The 24,237-nt window shown below is 39.2% G+C and overlaps 2 protein-coding genes across 2 annotated transcripts; both read left to right on the top strand.

Moving 5' to 3' along the window:
• Nucleotides 1-1,205: 1,205 nt before the first annotated feature.
• Nucleotides 1,206-7,672, top strand: LOC306736403 (E3 ubiquitin-protein ligase MARCHF9-like; the record flags this gene model as incomplete). Its single annotated transcript, XM_079218035.1, has 4 exons — nt 1,206-1,550; nt 4,192-4,347; nt 5,220-5,412; nt 7,374-7,672. 4 exons carry the CDS (start codon nt 1,206-1,208, stop codon nt 7,670-7,672), a joined length of 993 nt encoding a protein of 330 aa, XP_079074161.1.
• Nucleotides 7,673-9,908: 2,236 nt separating this feature from the next.
• Nucleotides 9,909-17,060, top strand: mettl1 (methyltransferase 1, tRNA methylguanosine; the record flags this gene model as incomplete). The annotated part of the gene is made up of 6 exons (XM_079218503.1): nt 9,909-9,988; nt 10,412-10,539; nt 10,653-10,837; nt 14,034-14,147; nt 15,676-15,777; nt 16,471-17,060. 6 exons carry the CDS (start codon nt 9,909-9,911, stop codon nt 16,585-16,587), a joined length of 726 nt encoding a protein of 241 aa, XP_079074629.1. The 3' UTR covers nt 16,588-17,060.
• Between the last annotated feature and the right edge of the window lie 7,177 nt (nt 17,061-24,237).

Raw genomic sequence — 24,237 nt, 5'->3', positions numbered from 1 at the left:
CTCAGCCGCAAGAGGGAAGATTTTTTTGAAGGAAAAGCCGCTTGCTGCAACTAAACCGATAAAGAAGTTTACGTTTGAGCTGACGTGCCTCAAATAAACAACTGACAATCAGGTTTTAACATCCAGGAAGGAGGTCGTGGACACGTCGCTGCAGCCTGCCATGTGGCAGTTTATTGTTCCACTGATTCACGGAGGCCTTGGCTTAATTTGGTGAAGATTTGAGGATGATGTGCGGTTGTTTTAACAACCCGGAAGGGACGATGGCAGTCTGCTGTCGGCTCAGTTTGTGTTCGCAGGAATCCATTTCTGACACCTTCTCCTTCCTCCGGATTTTTGGCGCAGAGATGGCTGGGGAAAACAGATAATTGTGGGTGCAAGTTGTCGTGAAATGTATTGTTCTTCAGTTTTTCTTTTCTCGCATCGATCTCTAACATGCAACGCTGCTGGATTGTAACTTTGTGACGGGGTTGTTGGTCGGAAAGGTGTGGGACGAAACCCACTCGATCGAACAAAAAAAGGCTGGAGCGAAGAAGAGGAGACCAGAGGAAACACTGGAGACTTGATGGATGCCACTGCGAGACAACAAAGGATGCACGCGTTGTTGTCGTAATATCATCCCCCCTGTAGGTAAATGGAGAAACTCAAATATAAATCGGCTTTGACTTAGTTGTTAATAGGATTTAATATCAACCCCCTCAGACACCCTCGCTGCTTTTCCACCTGAAGAGGAATAAACTCCAACATTGTGTCCTCTGCTGATTTAGAAACACCAAGAGGAACGGTGGGGTGCTTATAAACAACCGGGTTGAAAATGTGGGTTTAGGAGGGAATGTTGGACTCTTCTGACTTCAATGTTTGTGCCTCACAGTTCGTGGCTTTCAGCCTCCATTGGTTCTAGCCAAGATAAATAATGCTTCCCTATTGGCTGGATTGCGGTGCACATGCTATAACAACAGGATATGCAAAGAGCTATGGGCTAATGGGATGGGGTAATAGCCTATCGGGCTTCTTTGACCGATAACTGTCTTTTATTTAATAGAATGTACTTTGACTACTGCAATTACATGGCGTGGATGCCATAGTATTATTAATAATAGGCCTAATAGTACACAATAATGTTTTCAATGTATAATGGACCTGCCGTCCAGCTTGAGGCTGTTTTGTCTCACAGATCAGTTGTGCCTGTGTAGTAAAGCTACTGAAGAATGTTTAAGTATCGCATCCGGATGTGTTTCAATGAACTCAAAGTGTTGTTACTGATGCGCTCTGGATCAAGCAGGAGGGCTGGCACGGGCACAGACCCGGACACGCAGACCAGGATGCGAGGGCTCGCGATAGGAGGCTGTGGTTGGCCGCCGTTGAGCTGCTCTCACCGGGACGATGAGGAGGAATATTATGGCTCGGACTCCCGGCCACGCAGTCTGGAATTGGAGGACACAGAAGAAGGCAAACAGGAGGGAGGAGGACTGGACGCCGCTTCCCTCCCGAGTCTCTCAGAGAGCGGGACGCGATCACCGCAGTGCCGGATCTGCTTCCAAGGCCCGGAGAAGGTATAGTAGGGCTAAATATTAAAGATATTACTGTGGGTACCTGCGCTTAAACAACGGGTCAGCCATTCAGTCAGGACCTGGTGCCCATGAGCAAACCTCAAGGTTTGCCTACGGGCTCCAGCAACCTGTAGGCACCTGCACCACAGCAATGCAGGTGCTTACTGGTTCATGGCCTCAAACCACGTGGTGCTCATCTGAGGAGGTCTGTTCAAAAGCAGGTCATGAAAGGGCATGTCCATACTCTACTGTTGTTTGAGCTCCATATAATGCATAGAATTGTCTGCTACCATTCAATTCAGTTTATTTTATATAGCCCAACATCACAAATACAAGTTTGCCTCGGAGGGCTTTACAATCTGTACACATGACTTCCCTGTCCCGGGACCTCACATCGGATCAGGTAAAACTCCCCCAATAAAGATAGTAAAAACCCTTTCACAGGGAAAAAAGGGGAAGAAACCTGAGGGAGAGCAACAGAGGAGGATCCCTTTCCCCGGATGGACAGAAGCAATATATGTCATGTGGCCAGAATGAATAACGTAACAGAGCTACAGCACATTCAATGAATATGACAGAAATTATTCATATAATGAGTAGTAGGCATGGTCCATGATCCAGATAGCCACGATCCATTAAGCAGAAGGAGGTAGAGAGGAGGGGCATCAGCAGGACCATGGCAGCAGGCAGGACTGGTTCCAGTCAGCCACGATCCATGAAAAAGAAATACTAGAATACGTGAAAGGGAAAATTAAAGTGTGTTGTTTCAGGAAAACAAACCAACTAACTGGTGCACCAAATGCACATGTGTGTAAGGAAGTTGACCCAAAATATTGTTTTGCTAAATATTTGTACATTATAAATAATTGCTTGGTTCAGAGTAAACATTTTAGGGGTTTGAACCAGTTTTTAGCGTTAATTCTCTTAATGTTATTTAAAATTGAAGCAACAGAGACCAAGACCTCCTGACCTTTGACCAAATGTGAGTCAAGTAGATAAAGATTTACCATAATGCAACTCAAGGGAATATTTTTGTTAGACTCGTTCTGCTTTGTTCATTACAGTTTGTTACAAATGTATATTCTGCTAGCTTAAACTGAGATAACCCTGATGACATCATAGTGATGTCATCAGGGTTATCTCAGTTAAACTCAGATCTGAGTTTATTTTCTCAGATCTGAAGAGCCACAGAATTCATTATATGTATCTTGAACATAACTCTTTTCTCATAGTGGTCCTCATAACAAGTGAACTGATATTTGTTGAAATATATTTTATAAATTATAAAAACACATTTTTACATCAAAACCCAACTGTTCAAAGCTACTGCTTATAAAATCCAGAATGACGAAGACAAAAAAAGGAATTAATCTATCAACAGTGATCTGATCAGTAGATTCAGCATGTAATGCACAAAATTAGACCATTTTAAGAAAAAGCAATGAAGAAAGGTTTTGGAAAATTATTTCTCGACATAAAAGACATTTTTACTCCAAGTTCAATAATTTGCTAAAGGGCACTTCATTGGGAATCATTAATACAGGGATCATGCCTTTGATCATTCCTTTAGGTCACACAAAGTATATAATGTTCCCTCAAAGTTAAAATGTTTAAAACAAGCTTAAGTCATTGTTGTCTGAGACATGGCATCTGAGCAATAAAGGATGAAATCAGCCTCAGAGACAGATTTTGCTCAGAAAGTTTTTGTTTCCCCTCCAGATATCCAACTAATTAAAGAACAAGCACATTACCTGGAGTGAGACGGAAAATAAAGTGAGATGTGCAAGACTGTTGTTAGTCCGAGGGCCTTAAGAAGTCTCACACCGAGAGCAAAAACCTGCAGCGGATGACCTGTGATTTATTTTGAGGATACATGAAAGTAACACTAGAGAAGCAAACTAAATGTGTTAAGCAGCACATAGTGAAATGTATCGAAACCAGTATACTGTAAACTCTCTCTTTACATTTTGATTCATGTTTTGAATTTCTGATGAGATGATATCCTCTAAACATATTAACCACGTCTTAAAACATTATCGTAACAATGAGGCACCGTCGCTTTTATTCCCTATACTCATAATTAAATCAACTGCCGAAAGCTTTTCTCAGGAATCCTGGCCAGCATTTACTTTCTTATAGTTATTTCTGTATGTCCAGTTGTCAAGGAGTTGATGAACTACAGTACAAATCTCATCCCAACTGTTGTGATCGGAGAGAAAGGCCAACTGTAACAAAACATATCAAAACAAAGCAAATACGAGCTGCAATGCAATGATGTCATGCAGCATCAAAACATCCCCATTCTTTAATATCTTAAGTTTCTGAAAATATTATTCTTTGTCCATACGTACAGGGTAGTTTCATAGTGATCATATTTGTTGGTGCTTGCTCGAAGCTGTTATCTCTTTTAATCCCTTTGTCAGCTTCATAACAGCAACAACTCTGAATACATCAACACTGGGCCTTCAGTAGATACAATGTGACACTAACAATGTCAGGGCTGAGGAGGCAAGTTGTTCTGTTCCTGATAAAGATCTTCATCTTTATTTTTACTGTCATCTTCGCCAAATCAAATCTTGTAACAGGCAGATTCAATAACAGCTTCAAGATCCCGCTGAATGCAGCTGCTTGTTTTGTCCTGCAGGGGGAGCTGTTGAGCCCTTGTCGCTGTAAAGGCTCTGTGCGTTGTACTCACACCACCTGCCTTATCCGCTGGATCAGTGAGAGAGGCTCCTGGAGCTGTGAGATCTGCTACTTCAAGTACCAGGTCCTGGCCATCAGCACCAAAAACCCACTTCAGGTACAGTCTCTCTTTCTCTCTCTCTCTCTCTCTCTCTCTCTCTCTCTCTCTCTCCTCATCTTTAATGTGGAAACATTCTTTCTGGTTATAAAGAGCGAGTATCTAAATGTTCACAGAGCTATTTATACTGTGGTTTTTTTTACTGACAAATGGAGAAGAAGAAAGTGATGAGGAATTATAGGAAGATGCCAAGAACAAATTAATGAGACACTACACACAGCGTGCACACAGACAGTGGACGAGCAGACAGAGTCACCAAATGTTGTCAGCTTCTGAATGCTGGAACAGAGATACTATCAGATGTCTTGCTACAGTCCCTGCATCTCTGAATGAACACTATAATATTTCTGGAGAAATGGCTTGATGGTATTAGTGAAAGTGTTATATTCATTCAGGAATTCTCTAATATACTTAAATATAGGGTGTCATTATCTGTATTAAAGCCTGAGCAGCAGAGGCTCAGTGAGGCTGTTATTTTATAGCACGTTGGTGAATGACAGAGCACTGTGGTGACACCAATATGAAGGCGTATGCTTCTTTCCACTGGCCGTCACTCTGATGAACAATTAATCAGACACCTCCATCTGCACTACTTGCACTACCCTGTTGTCTCTAATGTGTCTTTTTATATTTATCTGGTTTATTGTATATAATATGTATATATGTACGACGAGACTAACATGTAACTGGAGTCAAATGCCATGTATGTGTACACACTCATGGCCAATAAAGCTGATTCTGATTCTGAGCTTCACACTCAAATAATGTGTGAGACCAACCCTGCACTATTACAATTTCTCACATAGTAGAGAAGCATTATGAAATTGACATCTAAAGTTCAAAGTTTCCATCCATTTTTGTGTCTGTTCCAGTGGCAGCCCATCTCTCTGACTGTCATTGAGAGGGTGCAGATTGCAGCCATCATCTTGGGCTCTTTGTTCCTCATCGCCAGCATCTCCTGGTTGGTGTGGTCGTCTCTGAGCCCTTCAGCCAAATGGCAGCGGCAGGACCTTCTCTTCCAGATATGCTACGGCATGTATGGCTTCATGGACATAGTTTGTATAGGTAAGACACCCATACTGAGGCTGCCAAGCGGTGTTGTGTCACAGGTGGTTGATGTGGATATTAATACATGTATGGAGACAGTGTTAAATAATACTTATGGAATACTTCACTTAATTGATTCCAATTAGTTGCTATCTAGAGAGTATTTGAGTAACTTTAGTATAAAGAGAAAATCAAAAATGAAATACATGTGCAATGTTTGACTAATAAACATAGAATAAACATAATTTACACTAGGGCTGCAACTAACGATTATTTTAATAATCGATTAGTCGGTTGATTATTTTTTCGATTAAACGATGAATCGGATAAAAAAAAAATCAAAAAAGCATTCATTTCCAACCCTTTATTCAAAAACATAAGTGACAGTGCAAAACATCTTCAGAAAGTGCACAAACAGGTTGCTCCTTGAACATCCCTGAGCTGTTAATTAAAACAATAAAATGGACTAACACTAAAAACATACACATGTATGCTTTACATCTGCCAAATGTGAGCCCTTTTTACTGTAATTGATCCCTCCAGAGGCTGCATTTACATACCCTGCTTTATCAATATGTATGAAATACTGGGACAGAGGGAAGCTGTACTGCTCCATATAGAGCGTCCTCTTCCTTAAACTCTTTCATTCTGGGTCTCTTATGACCACGACGTCACGTTGTTGGCTAAGCCCAACTACGTGATTTGCTTCATTCTACTTTGAGTAAAAAAAAAAAAAAACAACCTGCAGCCAGATCCTCCGGTGTGCCGGTTTAACGTTAACGAGTGACAGCGTGAACTGAACCACACCGGAGAGTGACGGCATGTTACACCACGTTACGGTTTTTTACAAGCACATAACCGAACTTTAACGACAATGCACAACCCAAACACGTTAGCTAATATGACAGCAAGCTGACTAGCTTCCATTAAAAACAAGTTTGAGGGAGATGAAGACGCTGATTGGCCAAGACTCGACTCGTCAAAGATCTTCTATTTTTGAGAAGATCACGACCTCAGCTTTTCTCGTGTCTCACTCCAATCTCAGAAACGCTGGCCGGCCAGTTGCTCTGCTCCGCTCTTTTTTTTTCTCCGCGACTTATTGCCCGGCGTAATAATCGTGCGACACAACGAATCGATAATGAAATTCGTTGCCATCGATTTTTATCGATTTTATCGATTCGTTGTTGCAGCCCTAATTTACACACACACAAAACAGCCAGGCTAGCTGTTTCCCCCTGTTTCCAGTCTTTATGCTAAGATAAGCTAACCTGCTGGTCAGAGTAGTCTGCAAGAAAACAAATAAACATATTTCCCCAAAAATAAATAAAAATCTAAAAGGTATTTGGGTGAAAATGTCACGGCTAAATAGGTTTTTAGTTAACCCGTCTTATTAACAAGATTGACTAGCCGCTCTGTGTTTTCACCCCACATTTAAACCTCGTGGCCACCACAGTCATCCTGGGCATTATGGATCTCTTTACCAAATTCCAGGGCAATTTATGTAACATTTTACCAAGGAGCCCTAAATGTCACCGTGTTGGAAGTGCTAAGAAAAGTCAAAGTGTCAATGCGATGCATCCAATCGATACTCTTATCGTTATCTCTTACTTTGTATTGATAAATCTGGCTGACCGCATGCACAAAGCAGATAGTTTACACAGATAATACATTAATTCAGAATGCATCTATGTGCTATTAGTTTATTCTAAGTGCACAGACAAATGAAATAACATTTGTGTTGCATGAGTATATTTGTTGCATTCTGTTTTTTCCTCTTGGAGGGATTTTCATCGACTTGTGTTTCTAATTAAACATCAGTCCAAAATACCCACAAACAAGTCTAGTATATTAATCTTTTTATTTTTGAGAACGTATAGTTCTTATTCACTCTGTACCTTTTAGTACTTCCTGATTCTTATTGAACAAACAACTGTTTGTCTATATGTAACCCTGCTCCCCCCCTTGTCCTTTATGCCCAGGCCTTATAATCCATGAAGGATCGTCTGTTTACCGGATCTTTAAGCGCTGGCAGGCGGTGAACCAGCAGTGTAAAGTGCTGAATTATGAGAAAGCAAAGGACTTAGGTGACCCCATCAGTTCCAGCAGTAAAGGTCGTGTTGACAGGAACCCGGACAGCGGACAGAGGGCAAGTCGACATGTCAGGACTATTCTTAGCCACCGCTGTGGCTATACCATCTTGCACATCCTCAGCCAGTTAAGACCCAACAGTCTGCGCAGAGCCAACCACGAGGTGGTCATGAGGGTGACCACTGTGTGAGGCCGAGGAGGAGATCAAAGCGTTGATTGGGATCTAGTGAAAAAAACAATCCCAATCTGCCACATAAACACTGCCGATAACTTCTGGTCTCACATTTCGCTGGCAGAATCTCCCTTTGCTCAAAGTGGACAACAAGAGATATTTAGGCAAAGGGAGAACATTGCAGTTTCATCGGAGTCTCTAAAGACAAAGACTGAAAACAAGACAAATGAGGAAAATGTATACATTTTGAAAAAGAAAAAGCTTTGATTCTTAAAGCTATTTTTTTTACCACTATAACCAATGTTACAAAATGTCAATGAAATCTGTTTTTTTCATGTTTTGCTTTCAAAAGAAAAAATAAGATGATTGTCATTAAGTTTATTCTAAAGAGTTTGATAGTGAAAATGATTGTGCTCCTACTCATGTGACCGTAACAATGGCCCCAGCCATTGAAAAGCCCAATAAAACAAGGCACAATTGCTTAAAATATAATTTACCCTACAAGTATAATTAATGTTTTGTAATAAAGACTTGGTTGATCTCAAAGTGGAACTGTGTGTTTTGTTTCATCTCTTGTATCACACATGTATATATGCAGATTTGATTGACCTTCTGAGATTACTCAAATATCAGATTATAGTCGGCAAAACCAAATAACACACACTGGAGTTGATCTGCCTTTATTGTCAACCCGCAAATAAAGAAATTATCTTAAAAATCTGGGAGAGGCTTGAAGGATAGAGAAAGACAAAGTGGAGGTCAGTTTACAGCAGACAGTCTTCTGTGCAGCTATGAACAAAACACAAATCTGAAGTCTTACAGCAGGAAGGGACTATGACGTGTCACCCCTTTCTTGACAGCGTGAACTGAGAAGATTATTACGACCGACTCAGAAGATACCCAGAGGGAACTGCAGCATATCCATTTAATAGACAACACAGTGAAGATTATAAAAGTGAGAAATAGCGATACACGAGTCACTGAGTGGCTTCACTGATGTTCACTATATTCCTTGAACTCTGTATTTGTGATGTTTGACTGTGGATCGACTCCAGTTTCTATTAGAACATTTTTTTCAACAGCAACATAAAACCCACACAACTTTGCTCTCTTCAGTGTCTTCCCAGTACAATGTATCAACAAACATATTACTAGCAACAATACTAATTAATAGTGATAATTTGTAGATAGGACACACCTGCATCTGTTCAAAAATAATAATGTGGACTTTCATCTTAAAGTAGCCTATATGTCAACAAACATAGAGATTGATTACACAGCATTAGTGTTTATTTGTGAAAGTACGATACTTAACTTGGTACTTGTCTTTCACTTGAAAAAATATGTATGTAATGGCTACAGTTTCACTGTACAGATTAAGAATTTACAAGCTAAACATTTAGTAACCTTTGATGATTAAATATGCCCTTATCAATCAAACCACATAAATTAGGTAAATTAGCTCCATCTTGATCACCTACAGTGTCCCCAGCCTGGGGGTATGACTCCAGAAGAGGCTGCAAAATGATGAGCAACAAGAAGCAACTCAAGCATATATTTTTTGTATAAATAAGTGTGCCTTTTTTCTTGTTTTTTTACCTCTTGAGGTCTTTACTACTACAATTAGGGGAATTAGCTTGGTCGCAACATGTTGGTAATTTTAATTTAGCCATGTAGAATAAAATCATTGTATTTTTTTTAGACCATATTCCACGGTTTACCAGATAGAATAAACACAGTACACCTGAAGGATTCACAGATCACATGCATGTGATTAAAATAGCAGCTCCATTGTCTTCCCACTCAAATTAAACAATCTGAGAATGGATGATTACTATTGAACTGACCTGTGATGATGTCACTCATGGATATATAGACAATACAATATAAGTACATAAACATAGTAAGGGCATTCGTTTTAAGTTTGCTACTTTAAAGACATTTAGTGAAACTTTTGCCTCAGTAAAATTAAAATATAAATGTAGGATTATACTTGTCCTAGTAAATGATTTAGCCGGTCAGAGGTGATAAATAGAAAGCCACTCTCATCGGGGGATGTAAAACACACAACAAACCTGGCAACCCTGAACAGACGCATGGTGATGACGTAACGTCGCTGCGACTCATAACCGGTGTGGTAAACTAAGCAGAAACCAACGTGACTTACTGGGAGTCGACTCCGTTTCTTTAATAATTATAATAATAGGCGACAGAGTTAACCTCGTCGGGAGTAACGTCTCTACCTTCATACAACATGGCGTCGTCAATGCCGCAGAAACGTTACTACCGACAGCGAGCCCACTCCAACCCGATGGCGTACCACTCGTTTGACTAGTGAGTGAGGAGCATGTGTTCCCTACCTGCACCACACAGTGCTCAAGCAACTTCTTGCTGTGTAACGTTACCTGCCAACCTTCTGCTATCAGTCTCTACTGTGTGTTTCTATGTTAATATTACTTAATCAATTAGAAAGTCAAGGATCTGCTCATTTAAGTCTGGTGCTGTGTAGCAAAAAGTTTTGTTTTTCGTTAAACTTATCCGAGTCTACAATACAATGTACAGTCGGTGCAAACAACAATGCAAATATATCTTTAATTAACAAGTACCATCTCTTTTCAAAGCCACTATTTATGTTCCTCTGGATGATCCACAGACTTATAATAATAATAATTAATTATTATTAATAATTAATATAATTAATTAATAATATTATTATTATCCACAGACTTCACTGTCAGCTGTTTGTTTCCTCCTCAGCCCTGTGTGTCCTGAGGAGATGAGCTGGTCCGAGCTGTATGCAGACTTCTTCACTGGCAACCCGTCTGACAAAGAGACCCCCCGAGTGGAGTTTGCCGACATTGGATGTGGATACGGAGGCCTTTTAGGTAGTTCTGTCGCTGTTCGGACCACAAAACAGTTTTCACATATCACAGTTTTGCTCTTTATTGACATTTTGTCCCCTTCTCTCGTGTGTCTCTCTGGCTTCACCTTCATTCAGTGGAGTTATCGCCGCTCTTCCCAGACAAGCTCATCCTGGGCATGGAAATCCGAGTGAAAGTGTCCGATTATGTTCAGGATCGTATCCGATCCCTGCGTGCCGCGGAACTGGGACGCTACCAGAACATCGCCTGCATTCGCACCAATGCGATGAAGTACCTCCCCAACTACTTCTCTAAAGCACAGGTAGGCCCGCAACCGACGGTGTTTAATTCACTACTTTGCTGTCCCTCCAGGAATTATTTTGTCTCGAGTAGTTGCAGTTTTGTCCTCACGACAAAAAGAGTTTCAAATAACACATTAGATAAATATGATTTAGATTTTTGTTTTGCGTAGCATTGGTTTACAGTTGTTTTTCAAATTTATAGAAAAATAATACAATAAAAGTCATAAACTGTGTTTCACTACAATGCAAAAACAGAGATCTTAACAGAAGTGGTGTTTTTCACTAAGGAAGATCTATGAAATGTATTGGAAGAGAAACTTACACATTCGACATTTGTCAAAATGTAACGCTCAACTCAAAACAGCATTGACCGTTAAAGTCTCCATTCCCCTTGAATTCCCTCAATTAACAAAATAAACTTAAATTACCAGCAGCATCTGCCTTACAGCTTTGTAGCTTAGCCTCACAGTTGCTGTCTTCACCTGCAGTTCATTCATTTAGAACACCTGAGACACAAGTGTCTGGTTATAAAGTCTAGTTCCTAAAAGTAAATGCTCAACTTCTGATCAGAGTGAAGTCTCAGTTATTGTGTTAACGTTGAGCACACGGTCTAGATTTACATTTCTATAAGTTACTTTATCGGTAGGCCTAAAAGGAATCTGACTACAGTGTAAAGGTATCCAATGATGGCTAGTAAGATATTATCAAATTAAACATCAAACTTTGCTAAAACTACGACTATTAGCACTAAAATATAGTAACACCACTTCACGTCATGATTGTCTGCGATTTAATCAAACTGAACCATGACGCGTATATTGAAGCCTTTTTAAATTAACCAAAAAACAAAAGCAGGTGGGTTGTTTATAATGTTAGACAGTTGACTGAAAATAACTTTAAATGCCGCATATCGTCTTCTATGTTTGCACACATTCATGTTTTAATTCTTGTTTGGATATCTTTTTGGTGCCAAAAAGTCCTGGACAATGTCAATCCCTTGTATTCACTTTATTTACCATGTTTCAGTCCTCAGACCTTTATGAGGTTAAATTAATTTAAGATTATTAGTGGACCAGGTTGCACCCCCTGGACGTGATTAATCAAAACAACTCGGTCTGCAGACGGAAACCAGAAGTCTTCTGACACCAAAATCTTGACCCGTTGCCAGATTCTGCATGTGAATGAAGTTATTGAGTTAAATATACAGTTATGGGAATTGTTGGCAGTATTGTTACCATCAGAATGTTTGACCACGTTGTATATTAAAAACAATATACTGGCTCATCTCAACAAACTATATCTGCATGGCTAGATACAACTGGAGGTGCATCAGGTTGGTGGACCAACACTGTCCATAGAAATACAATTTATACTGTTCACTGGACTGAATTGGAGCTCATAAACAAAAGACCTGCGTGTCCAGCGTGACCTCTAATAACCTTGAATTAAGGCTAACGGTCTGTTCCGGCGCTGCCAAGGTAACATGAATATGCACATTTCTCACTACAAATAATTACTTTCCTCATGTTCAACATATTGTTTCAATGAATTTATACGGATTGCTGATTAAATCCAGGATTTTACAACAATGGGGTCCTTGACGGACACGCAATGCAGCTGAGTTTAGAGCAGTGCAAGACGCCATTTATCCGTTCCAATTAGCTGGTAATCTATGACTTGTTGAAAGTCGCATTAGATTATGCAGTGTGGGCTTAGTGTACCAGGGTATATTTATGTACCCTCTGTCAAATATTTCAACTCTAATGCCCCGAGCGGGTATGAACTAAGAAATGAATTTAGGAGAGTAATTGCTAATTGACACATTGATGGATTATAAATGATATAGATGTTTTGTTTAAGAACACCTACATTGATTACATTTATTATTATTGTTTTGATATCCTATGTCGGATAATTTAAGATTAGGACTCTTGTATATAATAACTTGTATACAAAAGTATACAAGTTAAGTAATATATTGCCTGATATAATATATTGCCTGAGTTGAGGCTTTTGGCCCAACTGAGATTGGAAAGGTTTCAGAGAATTGGCCTGGTTTCGAAAGACAAGTTTGTCTTAGCTTTGCATCAAGGTGCTTTATTTTGCAGACAGTGACTCTCCCTTCAGCTCATTCATAACTTGCATCTCTTAACTCGCATTAATTCACATGGGATGAACATATTCTAGCTGCAGCTTGCTTTAGTCTTATAGTTTAACTCCCTTGTGATTAGAACAAAACTGTCGTAGAAATCTAGTCCCAATCCTTCTCGCATGCGTCATATGTTTCAAGTGTTGACACAGCATGTTCCTAAAGACAGGAAACCTGTCGTCTTAGTATGTTTTGCAGCCAAAAAAGATTTTTCCATCATCACCAAAAAGAACCCCTGAGGCTTCAGCCGTCCCTGGTGATTATCCCTACATCTTTCTGTCTGTACCTGACATTATTTATTTCAACTAATGAAAAGTTACTGAAATAGTTTTGAATCTATCTGCCAGATTGATATCAACGCAGCCTTCACTTGTGCACTTGTCAAAGGCCGAGACATGGGGAACTTTATGGGGGAGAAGAAAATTCAAGAAGGGAAATTCCAGTTTTGCAGTCAGCAGTGCTTAAAAAAACAACCACAAACCATAAAGAGGGGCTCATTTATTTATTTAGATCCAAATTAAACATTCTATTTTTATCTTGTGTGTGTGAATGACAGTGAGTTATGACGAGAGTTCAAAGGAGCCATCTATTTTTCATGCCTCTGCAACAGCCTGGCAGGAGGCGTTTTTGTTTTGGGGTTGTCCGTCCGTCTATTTGTCGTCTCGTTCCATGAGTGTGATATCTCAGGAACCCCTGGAGAGAATTTCTTAAAATTTAGCACAAATGTCCTCTTGGACACCAGGGTAAACTGGTGAGATGTGGGAGGTCAAAGGTCACTGTGACCTCTCATCCGTCCCATTCTCGTGAATGCAATATCTTGAGGGAATTTTATTACGTTTGGTTCAATCATCCACTTGGACTCAAAAAGAGACACATCGCTCTGCAGCCATTGGTTCAGAAGTCATTTTTACTTTTTGTGTCCTGTTAATAATAACGTTATAATCGACGTGTTATAATCTGAATGATTAGAATATTGTGGCTAAAAGTCCCTGTGACTTCACAAAACCACAATTCAAGAATTCATATGCTGATTATGACAATTTCACTCCTTTTTTTGTGTCTTTCAGCTCAGTAAGATGTTCTTCCTATTTCCTGACCCTCACTTTAAGAAGACCAAGCACAAGTGGAGGATTATTAGTCCCACATTGTTGGCAGAGTATGCCTACACGCTGAAAGTCGGGGTATGTACATATGTAAGACTTGTTCTAGATAGGGCTGAAAAGATTAGTCATCAACAGAAATTTAACCTCATTTTAATAATTGTTTGTGATTTAAAAATCACACTTTCTCCATTGTCAACAAATTCCATGAAAAGACTTCAGCCAACAATACATTGTGTCCGTTTCTTTGTACTTTCCAACATCACTACACTGTTGGTAGGTTGGCATGATTTCCTAAAAACAGCTGGGCGCTGGAGTTTTTAGAAAATGTCACTCAAACGGCAGTAAATAGTGCAGATGTTGGGGACTATTTTCATCTGCAGACTAATGCAAATGTGGTGCAGTCGGAAGTATTTATGGCAGCAGTGGGATCGGCTCACAATAAACTATACTGCCAACGTAATGAAGGAACATGTCAGCTAGTGTAACGGTGAGGGCACATTGAGTGTTTTTATTCATTTGTGGAGCTCGACGGCACAGAGGAATAAGATGTAACGGGCATCGGCTACACAGACGATACTTGTAGGAACAATTTAATGGGATTTGTCTTTAAGATACCATTGTTTCGGTCATATTATCAGAGGTTTTTAAACCTCTGCCACTGAGACTTTTGCCACCACCCAAACACAATGGAGGAGAATTGGATTCCATTGACTTAAAAGCACTGAAACCCAACTTCAGTACAAGTTGAGCAACAAGTCATTGCAGTGTGCAGAAATCCATGAATTCACTGAAATAAAATTGAGCAACCGGTGTGGCCTGCAGCTGGTTGACGTCTGCACACACCCTCTTCTACCTGTCAGAGCTGTCAGAGCAACAGTTAGACACTCGAATCAGACACATTGCTGATGGAGGTGTGGGAACAAAGGAAGGCTTGTGACTATACTTGGCTTTATTGTTTTTCCTTGTCTGTGTGCATTGATACATTGGTTTAAACTGTGTGCGTGTCTGCTTTACAAGGGCCCTTGGCATTGGCATGCAGCCATAACTGCTGGTGGGTGGGGAAACTGTCAAGAAAATGTTCATTTATAGAGGGAGTTTTATTCCAAAATGAACCTCAATCAAACATTGTTCATAAGTGAATATCTTTTGAGTCAAACTACACCGACAGCAGTGAACAAGTGTGATTAGCATGAATCTGCCCTCATTCTCATCCTTCAAAACCCATATGTGCTGATATGTGTGGAAATCTGTGCCATTGCTGAATTTTCTAAGAAACCCTTGTTCCAGTAATGTTATCTGTCCTGCCACCAAAGTAAACTACAGTGACATAGGTGATTAACCTCTGTGTTGTCTGAAGGTTATTTTTATCTTTTAGCATGGCTCTCCAGAGATGGTGAAACCACTCTACTCTGATTCTGAAGTCGTGTTTAAAAGGAAAAATCAAACGGAATAAATCAGAAGTCTATTATATTTATTCAATAAATGCCATAGGGTTATTTAGTGACCGAATTGGATGTGTATTTAGCCACCAGTGAAGCTTGTTTAAGTTTTTTTTTCTTCCCATAACTGTGTTCATAACCTCCCTGTGTTTGTCTGGGAATGTCAGGGTTTGGTGTATACCATGACAGATGTGGAGGAAGTGCACATCTGGATGGTGAAGCACTTCAGTGAACATCCGCTGTTTACACGCGTCCTCGATGAAGAAATGGTACGTTGATCTGGACATGATCTGAAATTATGGGATGAAGTAATTTGAGATTTTGGGATAAACACTTTTTTTTTATTTTCTTTGTTAAATACTATTACTTTCATCTCTTTATACTAAATAAGAAGCAAAGCTCCAGCCATCAGCCGATAAGCCGTATTCTTCATTTAGGCAATGTTAGAAAAAACGGAAGAACACAAATCCTCCAGTTTTTCTAATGTCCACGCATTATTCTAAGATGATTACATCAAAATCATCTTTGAATTGAAGACCTTGAAGTCGCATCAGATAAGTGAGCTTCTTTTGTTGTGTTACTTATTTTGTTACAGCAGACACAAACAAACTGTTTATAGTTAAAAATGTGTTTATTTGCTCTTTTGCAAAGAGCTGGATGAGAAGATTGTTCCCACTATCTCTACAGACATGAGGAGCAATCTATTCGTCTAACTCGGCAAGAAAGGAAATGTGTGATTCACAAAATGTTGTAATATTCCTTTTTAAAGTTGGTCATTTTTCCATTAATGACAGAATAAGACAGACAGGTGGGTTTAACTAAATAAGTAAAGTTTAGTTACTTTTTTTAATCCAATAATGAGTTTTAAATTAATGAACAGTGTGAATACAAATGAAGGTTAAGTGGATCTTATCTGCCGCTGCATCCTTTTGATGTGATTGTTTTGAATCTCATTTTGACAGGTTGATGATGTGATCGTAAATCGACTGGGCACCTGTACAGAGGAAGGAAAGAAAGTGCAGAGAAATGGAGGGAAGAATTTCCTCGCAGTTTTCCGAAGGATTGAGGATTCAAACTAAGACCGAACAGTTTGGACATGCTATGAACTGAAATAATGGTCTCATGCTGATATACATGATACATGGAGGATAATGCTGCCCTGTGGATCTGGAGGCTCGTTGCTCAGCACATGAACAGTGATATTAATGGACCAACATTCACATCATTACCCAACAGAGAGTTTGAGTTTGTTTCTCATAGTCTATGTATTTTAATTTCTCTGTTCACAAAAGACAGCACAAGGGACGTATATCATAGAAGCATGTCTATTCAGACTAGTCTTGTAAAAGGTTTTGTATCTTTTTTAAATGATTTTTTTCTTTTAAGGATTAACTTCCATTTCTTTTGTTAAACTCCAATGTGCTTTTTTGGGATGTATTGTAAAACTAAATTCTTTTAGGACCACAGAAAAAAAGTGTTTGGTTCATTTTATTGATCAATACATTGACTGTAAACGGTGAAAAGAAAAGGTGAATTAAAAATGGAAAGACTATATGTCATGTTTTACATTAGTTACTTTAGGGCCTTAATCACAAAAATGACCAAAAGGAGCAGCGCTTACTTTAGTCAATATCTTAGATTTGAAGAGGACTTTAGATTTTGCTGTTTAACAATGTTGGAAATGACAACAAATTACATACGATGACCTAAACTTTGTTGGTTCCACAGTGTTAATTTGCAGTATTGGCTGCAGTTTCTGTAACAGATTAGACTGAGAAGTTTGGCAACAATCTTCATATTGCTTATTTGCTTTGAGTCATTGTCAGGTTTAAAAATAAACCTGCATGCTGCAGCACGTTCTGTGAGAAGTGAGCGCAGTGCGGAGCGTTTCAAATTGAACAGAACTGTGACACGATTATGTTTAAATTGAATCTTCTTTGATAAAGCTGTGAAAATAGCGTGCTTGATTGATAAACAGAAGTTCTCTCTGATGTGATTTTATATTGAAATCACTTATTTAAAACCATAAAATTACCACAACGGGTGTTGCGCCTACATGTCATAGGATATCAAATCCTATGTCGTCAGTCAAAATCAAAAAAGTCTCTAACAAACAGTATAATTATGTGTTCATTTTATGATTTCTGGCTGTTTATTACAGGTCGGTGTTGTCTGTGAGGAGAATGGGGCCAGTGCAGGTTTGAGGCCCTTTTGATGCTGCAGGGGTTGGTGATTAAAAACAGGACAGCACATGCCTCAGAAATGGGAACCCAGACACTGCAAAACTTTAGATAATGGCAGAGAGCAATTGATGCACTCATGCACGAATATATAGATCGCTTCCAGTATTCAAAGAAAACTGATTTTGAAACACTATCTGTGGATATGCAGTAGATGTGATTATAAAATGTACTTATTTACTTGGTTTCTCAGGTCTGGACTAATGAGAAACTTTGGGAAACCAGAGTTTCTAAACTAATCTTTTGTTGCCCTGCAACTCCCTGTTGCTTCTTTATATATTTTATCTTGTGTGTTTATTTGTATCTTTAAGTTGTAAGGCGTTACTACGACAACAAATTTCCCCTTAGGGATTAATAAAGTATATATTTATCTATCTAACAAAGATGTTTTCTCCAACGTCTTCCGATTGTCCTATTTTCCAAGACTGCAGGCTGCCTGTGACTCATATCCAAGGAAAAAAATATCCCAATGTGGTTGAGCCTGTCCTCCTGTGTTCAATAGTTCGGTCATTCCTCTGCCCGACACAATTATCAAATACAGAAAGTATTCACAGAACCTGTTATGGTGTGTTAATGTTGATGAGGCTAATCCATCCAATCTGGGATCTGTTTATTATCCCCATGAGGCAACAATGCCAACGTGCAGCACTTAACATTATTGTACCATCAGGTCATCAAACAAGAGTTGAATTAATTGCACTGCAGGGGAATCAAAGAAAGAAACTTAATGATTAGCATTTGGCAACACTGGTAAAGCAATGTGGATGCTGCCTTCATACCCAAAGTTTCATCTGGACGGCAGAATGTTTTTGAGGTCAAAGGTTTTCTGAGGGAGTGGTTCTCAAATCGGAGTACGTGAAGGGATTCCAGGGAGTACGTGAGATTTAAAAAATATATACAAAAAAATATCCATTCAAAAATCCTTTAAAAATATTTTTTATTAATAAATATTCAATAGCATAAGTTCATGAAGATAATTGTATATATTATGTTAAATCAGGCACTGTGTCCTTGGCGCTGTGTATTACATATTTTTTTTCAACCCCAAAAAATTTTTTTACTAGGCTGAACAGATATTTCGCGGGGGGTACATCACTGTTTACAGAGGCAGCTGTCCACTGCTAAACGTTAAATGTTAAAAGAATGTGTTGCTGATTTAGTTGTTAAAACTTTAAACATTGATTTCATTGTCACCTTCGACCTCAGTCAGTTTCATTAGTGTAAAACTAGTGCACATGATTTGACTTCAAGCTGCACTCACAGGTAAAGCAATTGACATTTTGAGAAATATTTGCTTTCTTGCTGAGAATTAGATGAGAAGATTGATACTATCTCGTCAGATGATAGGTGTTCCCCCCTGGTTTTCACTATTTGTGCTAAGCTAAGTGCTAGGGGCAAGACACTTAACCCCAAATTGTTCCGGTGTAGGCTCGTTCGAGATGAGCCAGTTCTGCGCAGAATCGATCGGCGGCGATCAGCACGCATTGCATGTCGGTTAGATTGGTCTCCGACTTGGTCCCGACTTGCTCTGACGTCATGCACTCGTGGTCAACGATACTCTCACGAGAGTCCTGATGGGCAGGTGGCACCTTAGCCCCTCCCATCAGTGTATGAATGGGTGAATGATGTCATGTAGTGTGAAAGCTTTGAGTGATCAGAAGACTAGAAAAGCGCTATACAGGTACCGGCCCATTTACCATCTCTGCTGCCTGATTGACATCTCCAGGTGGATGTCTGCCCGCCACGTCAAGCTCGTCCTAAACCCAGCTGCTGTAGTCTCCTGACTCGTTTCGCCCCCAAAGATTAACAATGTGGTGATATTATGCACATCTCAAGCAATCTGCGATCCCGCAGCGAGCTTGCAGAAACAAATCCTTCCTCACTTGGGCTTCTCAGGTCTCGACTATTGAGAAACTTCCACTCACCCGAGTTTCCAACCTAATCTTTAGGCCCTTTCAACTCAACAAAGAAGACATTTTTTCTTGGTCTCCAACTTCTCCCAATTGTCATATTTTTCCCAACTGAATGCCTATGACTCCTTCAAAGAAATAAAAAATCCCATTGTAGTTTAACCTAAATTCCAGTTCAATAGTTTTTTCATTCCTCCACCATTGTCAAAATCCTGTTGCAATCCCTCAGACTGAAATTACTTTTCTACTTTAGTTGGCTTATAATTCAACTGAAATTGGTTTGTACTGTATAATAATAATCAACAACCAAAGCCCAGTTTTATATCTCAAGAATCCGTTTGTATTTATTGAAGCAAATCCTTTTGAAATCTTGACACCAAAACTAAAATGTATCTTTCTGAAAACACCATTTTTATAGCCAGAAGAAAAACGCCACCCTCTCAGAGAAGTATTTCAGTGTAAATTATTGTCAATAGTGTTGTACTATACACAAAAATCTAACAATTATCTTCTTTTGTAGTGTATGTGGTAGATGTCAGGAAAATGTGATCTTTAGTAAGCTTTGCTGCCGATGGACAGCTGTAGTTATTTTGAGGTGGAGAGCAGCTGCAGCTCGCTAAGTGTTCACACCTGGCGCTCATTACATCATGATTGCTTCATTATTTAAGTCTGCTTGCATCAGATGACCAAAACATGTCCAAATGGTCCTCAGTCATATTTTCAAAAGAAATTGAGTTCATGGAACAATTACGGCCTCTAGCTGCAACTTAAATTTGTTGAAAATAATTATTACCAGAATGGAAACTACTAGACGATGTAAAGATACATCGAAATAAATTACTGGAAAAAATTACTGCATCCTTTGATTTAAGCCAAGAGGCAATACATCTCACTGTAGCTCTCAGTTATACATAATGTCAAACTACAAATTACGGTACAACAAAAAGGACTTTGAACTGCTTTCTAGATATAATCTTGAATAAAACATAGAAAGATGTGTATACTTGTGTTTTAGTCTGCTGCTGATCAAATATACAGAGATGCTGCTGCTCTTAAATAAAGCCATTGTGCCAAAACCTCAGAGTAAAAACAAGCTTCAGAGGAAACAAATCCAAAGTGGGAAGAATGACTAAGAAAAAACAGGAGAGATGAATGTAATCAGGGTTTTATAACAGTATTAAGGTCAGCTAGTTCTATTTGTACTATAGTGGGAATAAAATGTCGACGAGACCGACAATCACAATGTAACTGTACAATATTTCTACATACAGAACTTGGAGGACAGCAGCACATCACAAAATCAATTTGCGTATGTAAGGTGTTATTCTTCAGATGTGATGCTTTGGATCAAATTGCTACAAAAGGCTGATTCACACTCGATCACATGGTTGTTGTTTTTCTGCCCGGTGCGATGAGTCTCTGTGAAAACAACCAGGCCGTTTTAATTGACTGAATGTTAGGGGAAAATCATAAAAGGGTTATATTTAAATCCCTCATTATATACAGTCGGTCTATTGCATACATCCCACGGACATAGACAGGTCATTGTCTGTCGTGTGTGTGCTGTCACTGTGGTGGGCATTCATCACACAGGCTGTCATTCTCATCTTTCACATCTGGTGTCCAGATGTGCTCCAGATGTCACTTACAACACCTTAAACACAGATTTTATACTCATGACATGAACGGGTTTACAAAAACCTGCATTCATGGTAATGAAAATCATTATTCGGTAATTGTATTGCTCTTTTTTATATTCCTCATGACCACATCCTCATATCCTGTGTGCTCACCAGCAGCTGTTGGCAGGTATTTGACAAATGGCAAAGGTTGTTAGTCACTCTGTGCACAACCTCAGCTTACTGCCATACAGAACCCTCTTTGTGACTAAACACGTCCAAACATCATAAACACATCCTGAATATTATATTCTGAACAGTGAACATTTTTCAAACACAATGAGGAGCAACCAATGATTTGACCAACTACATTCATGTCTAAATAAACATTCAGTTTATAACCCATTCATATAAGTATTTTGGATCATGATGGTTGGTGCAGATGAAGGGGAACTTATACCTGATTGGACTGTGGGGTTATATGCATAAAAAAAAACAGATTGGGAACCACTGATTTAATGCGTATGCGGTACCATATAACAAACATGGACATTCAAAACCCATTTACAGTAGAAAGCACATAAATACACCATCCTCCCCAGCCTGCTGAGTGAGGGAGAACCATTCCAACCGCTGTACACACACTCATTCATTTGAACCTCTGCATGTACACATACACGAGTGTGCGTGTGTGCGCGTGTGTGTGTGTGTGCGTGCGTGCGTGTGTGTGTGTGCATCGATACTTTTCTGTTACCACCCAAACAGGCAGACTGCAGCCATGAACTTTAACACACTAATCTTGGAGCAGCCTCCCTTTTGGGCACTGGGCCAATACAGTAATTGGAAATACCTCTCAGGCTGTGCTCCATAGCATGATCTACAACTGGGCCACATCAGTTCACACCACACGACAGCACAAAGAGGCCATTCTTTCACAGGATTTCTTGCTATGTTTTTCATAATCAATATTAATCCCTCGTTACTCAGCCACAGCCAGACAAAAAATGTCTGGTTTTGGAGAGGGTTTAATTTGTGTCAGCTTCTTGTGTGGTCTTAAATTACCAACCTGCTGAGCAAGAAACAGAAGATGAGCATATGAGCCATGTGGCCAGAGCAAAATGTGAAGATATGCACATATTTATCAGACAGAAAAAAATGAAGAAAAAGATGAGGGAAGTGCATTTATTTTTATGACTGCAACCCTAAAACAGCCAGATGTTTAAAGAAACCCAAATTTCTTATCAGCATTACAACAACAAATATTTGGTTTGATTTGTTCTTCATCATTGTGCAGCATAATCTGACTTTTTTTTTTATCTCAACGTCTTACTTTTGCTATTTTTTCTATTCATGGTTTTGTTATATAGTCATTTATCATTGAAAGCACGTGCTTGACCTCTGTGTCTTCAGATACGATACATGCTTGAAGTTGCTTTTTTTTCCATGGGGTATGATAAGAACTCATGCAGACAGACGACTGCTGATAAATCACGACCACTGTGGATATAACCTAAACTTTAACTCCACATCACAAGGTCTGCGTAAATCTCTTCGAAATCAGCCTAAAGGCGCGTCACTGGGCTCTTCATTTTTTCCATCATTTACATATATCAGACCGACATTTTTCCTTTTCGTTAGATCTATTACATTGAATTACATTCAATCTACACAAGCAGTAGCAGGTCATACTCAAGAGATTGAATCCTCCTCCAGCCTCCAATTGAATCATGCACACTTTCCTTGTCCTTTGCAGAATGAAAGACAGTGTCCCCACAGACCCAAAGTCTTCTGCACTGGATCCCTTAACACCAACTATAGCCGCTAAAAATCAAAATGTCATGTATCGCGTCACTCAGCATCCTGCTGACCAGTCAGGTAATGTTGCAGTGTGGAATATTAATTTTTCTTAATCACGGTCTCACTCAGCAAACTTCCACACAGTCTATGACTAAGTCAGAACATTACAGTTATAAACCTGCTGCATACTGCACATCATTATAAGTAGACATTCAAATGTACATTGTTTTTCTCCTTCAAGCTGCAATCATGTATGCATGATTGTAATATGACAAAAATTGTGTCACCCAATTGTTGCTACGGATTTTGGATTATGCATATGATAATACTGAGTCCCATTTTTACAGTTGACGTGGGCTTCTTTTTTAAATATCCATGTCATATATAAGAGCATAATTCATGACTCCTTGATGTGTAAGCCTATGTATATTTATATATGTATATATATTTCCTTCTTTTTGAATATCCAGTTTATTTCAAGCCATATGTATGCCTCAATGCATTGCAAACACTCTGCAGAAATTGATTATAAAAAAGCATTTTTCATTTCAGACTTTGGTTTGAATAACTTACTGTAACACATAAAATCCATAACTTCTATGTTTAGCCTTACTAAAGTGTCACTTTCTTCTGTAGTTCTTTTCAAAATGATTAATTCATGTAAATAATTTTGTTATGTTTTGTTAACTACATAGTCATAGATTTCTGTACGCATCTTCTGGTAAGATGATAAGATGATGCATCTCAACCGGTGCATCCTGCAGACATTGGAAGTCAGTCAAGTAAAATCCAATGTGGAGATCTGACTCACGCTGAGCTGGCCATGCCTTAGTGTTTCTGTGAAACTGAGTGATCCAAGCTTTCTAGATAGAACAAACGAAACACGGGAGCAAATGTCACAACAGATTCTGAGTAGGCTGGAGCCTCGTTACTTCACACACAAGGTGCTTTGGACAAATTCCAGTTCCAATGAAATCAGGTCAGGATTTTCTCTCTTGCTAGAAAAAAAAAAAACCCAAGTCAGCAAAAATAATTAGTCATAGCAAACAAAGCCCCAGCCTGCAGGTCTTAAAAAGACACAGTCTGTCCCTGCTTATTTCTTCAGGTTAAGCTTGAAATACTGTCCCAAAGTTTTTGTGAGGGCATTTTGATGATTCATCTGT

The sequence above is a fragment of the Taurulus bubalis genome, assembly GCF_910589615.1.
Source record: "Taurulus bubalis genome assembly, chromosome: 5".
NCBI classification, from domain to species: domain Eukaryota; kingdom Metazoa; phylum Chordata; class Actinopteri; order Perciformes; family Cottidae; genus Taurulus; species Taurulus bubalis.
Note: the sequence above shows the minus strand (reverse complement) of the source record. Positions and strands in the feature narration are given on the sequence as shown.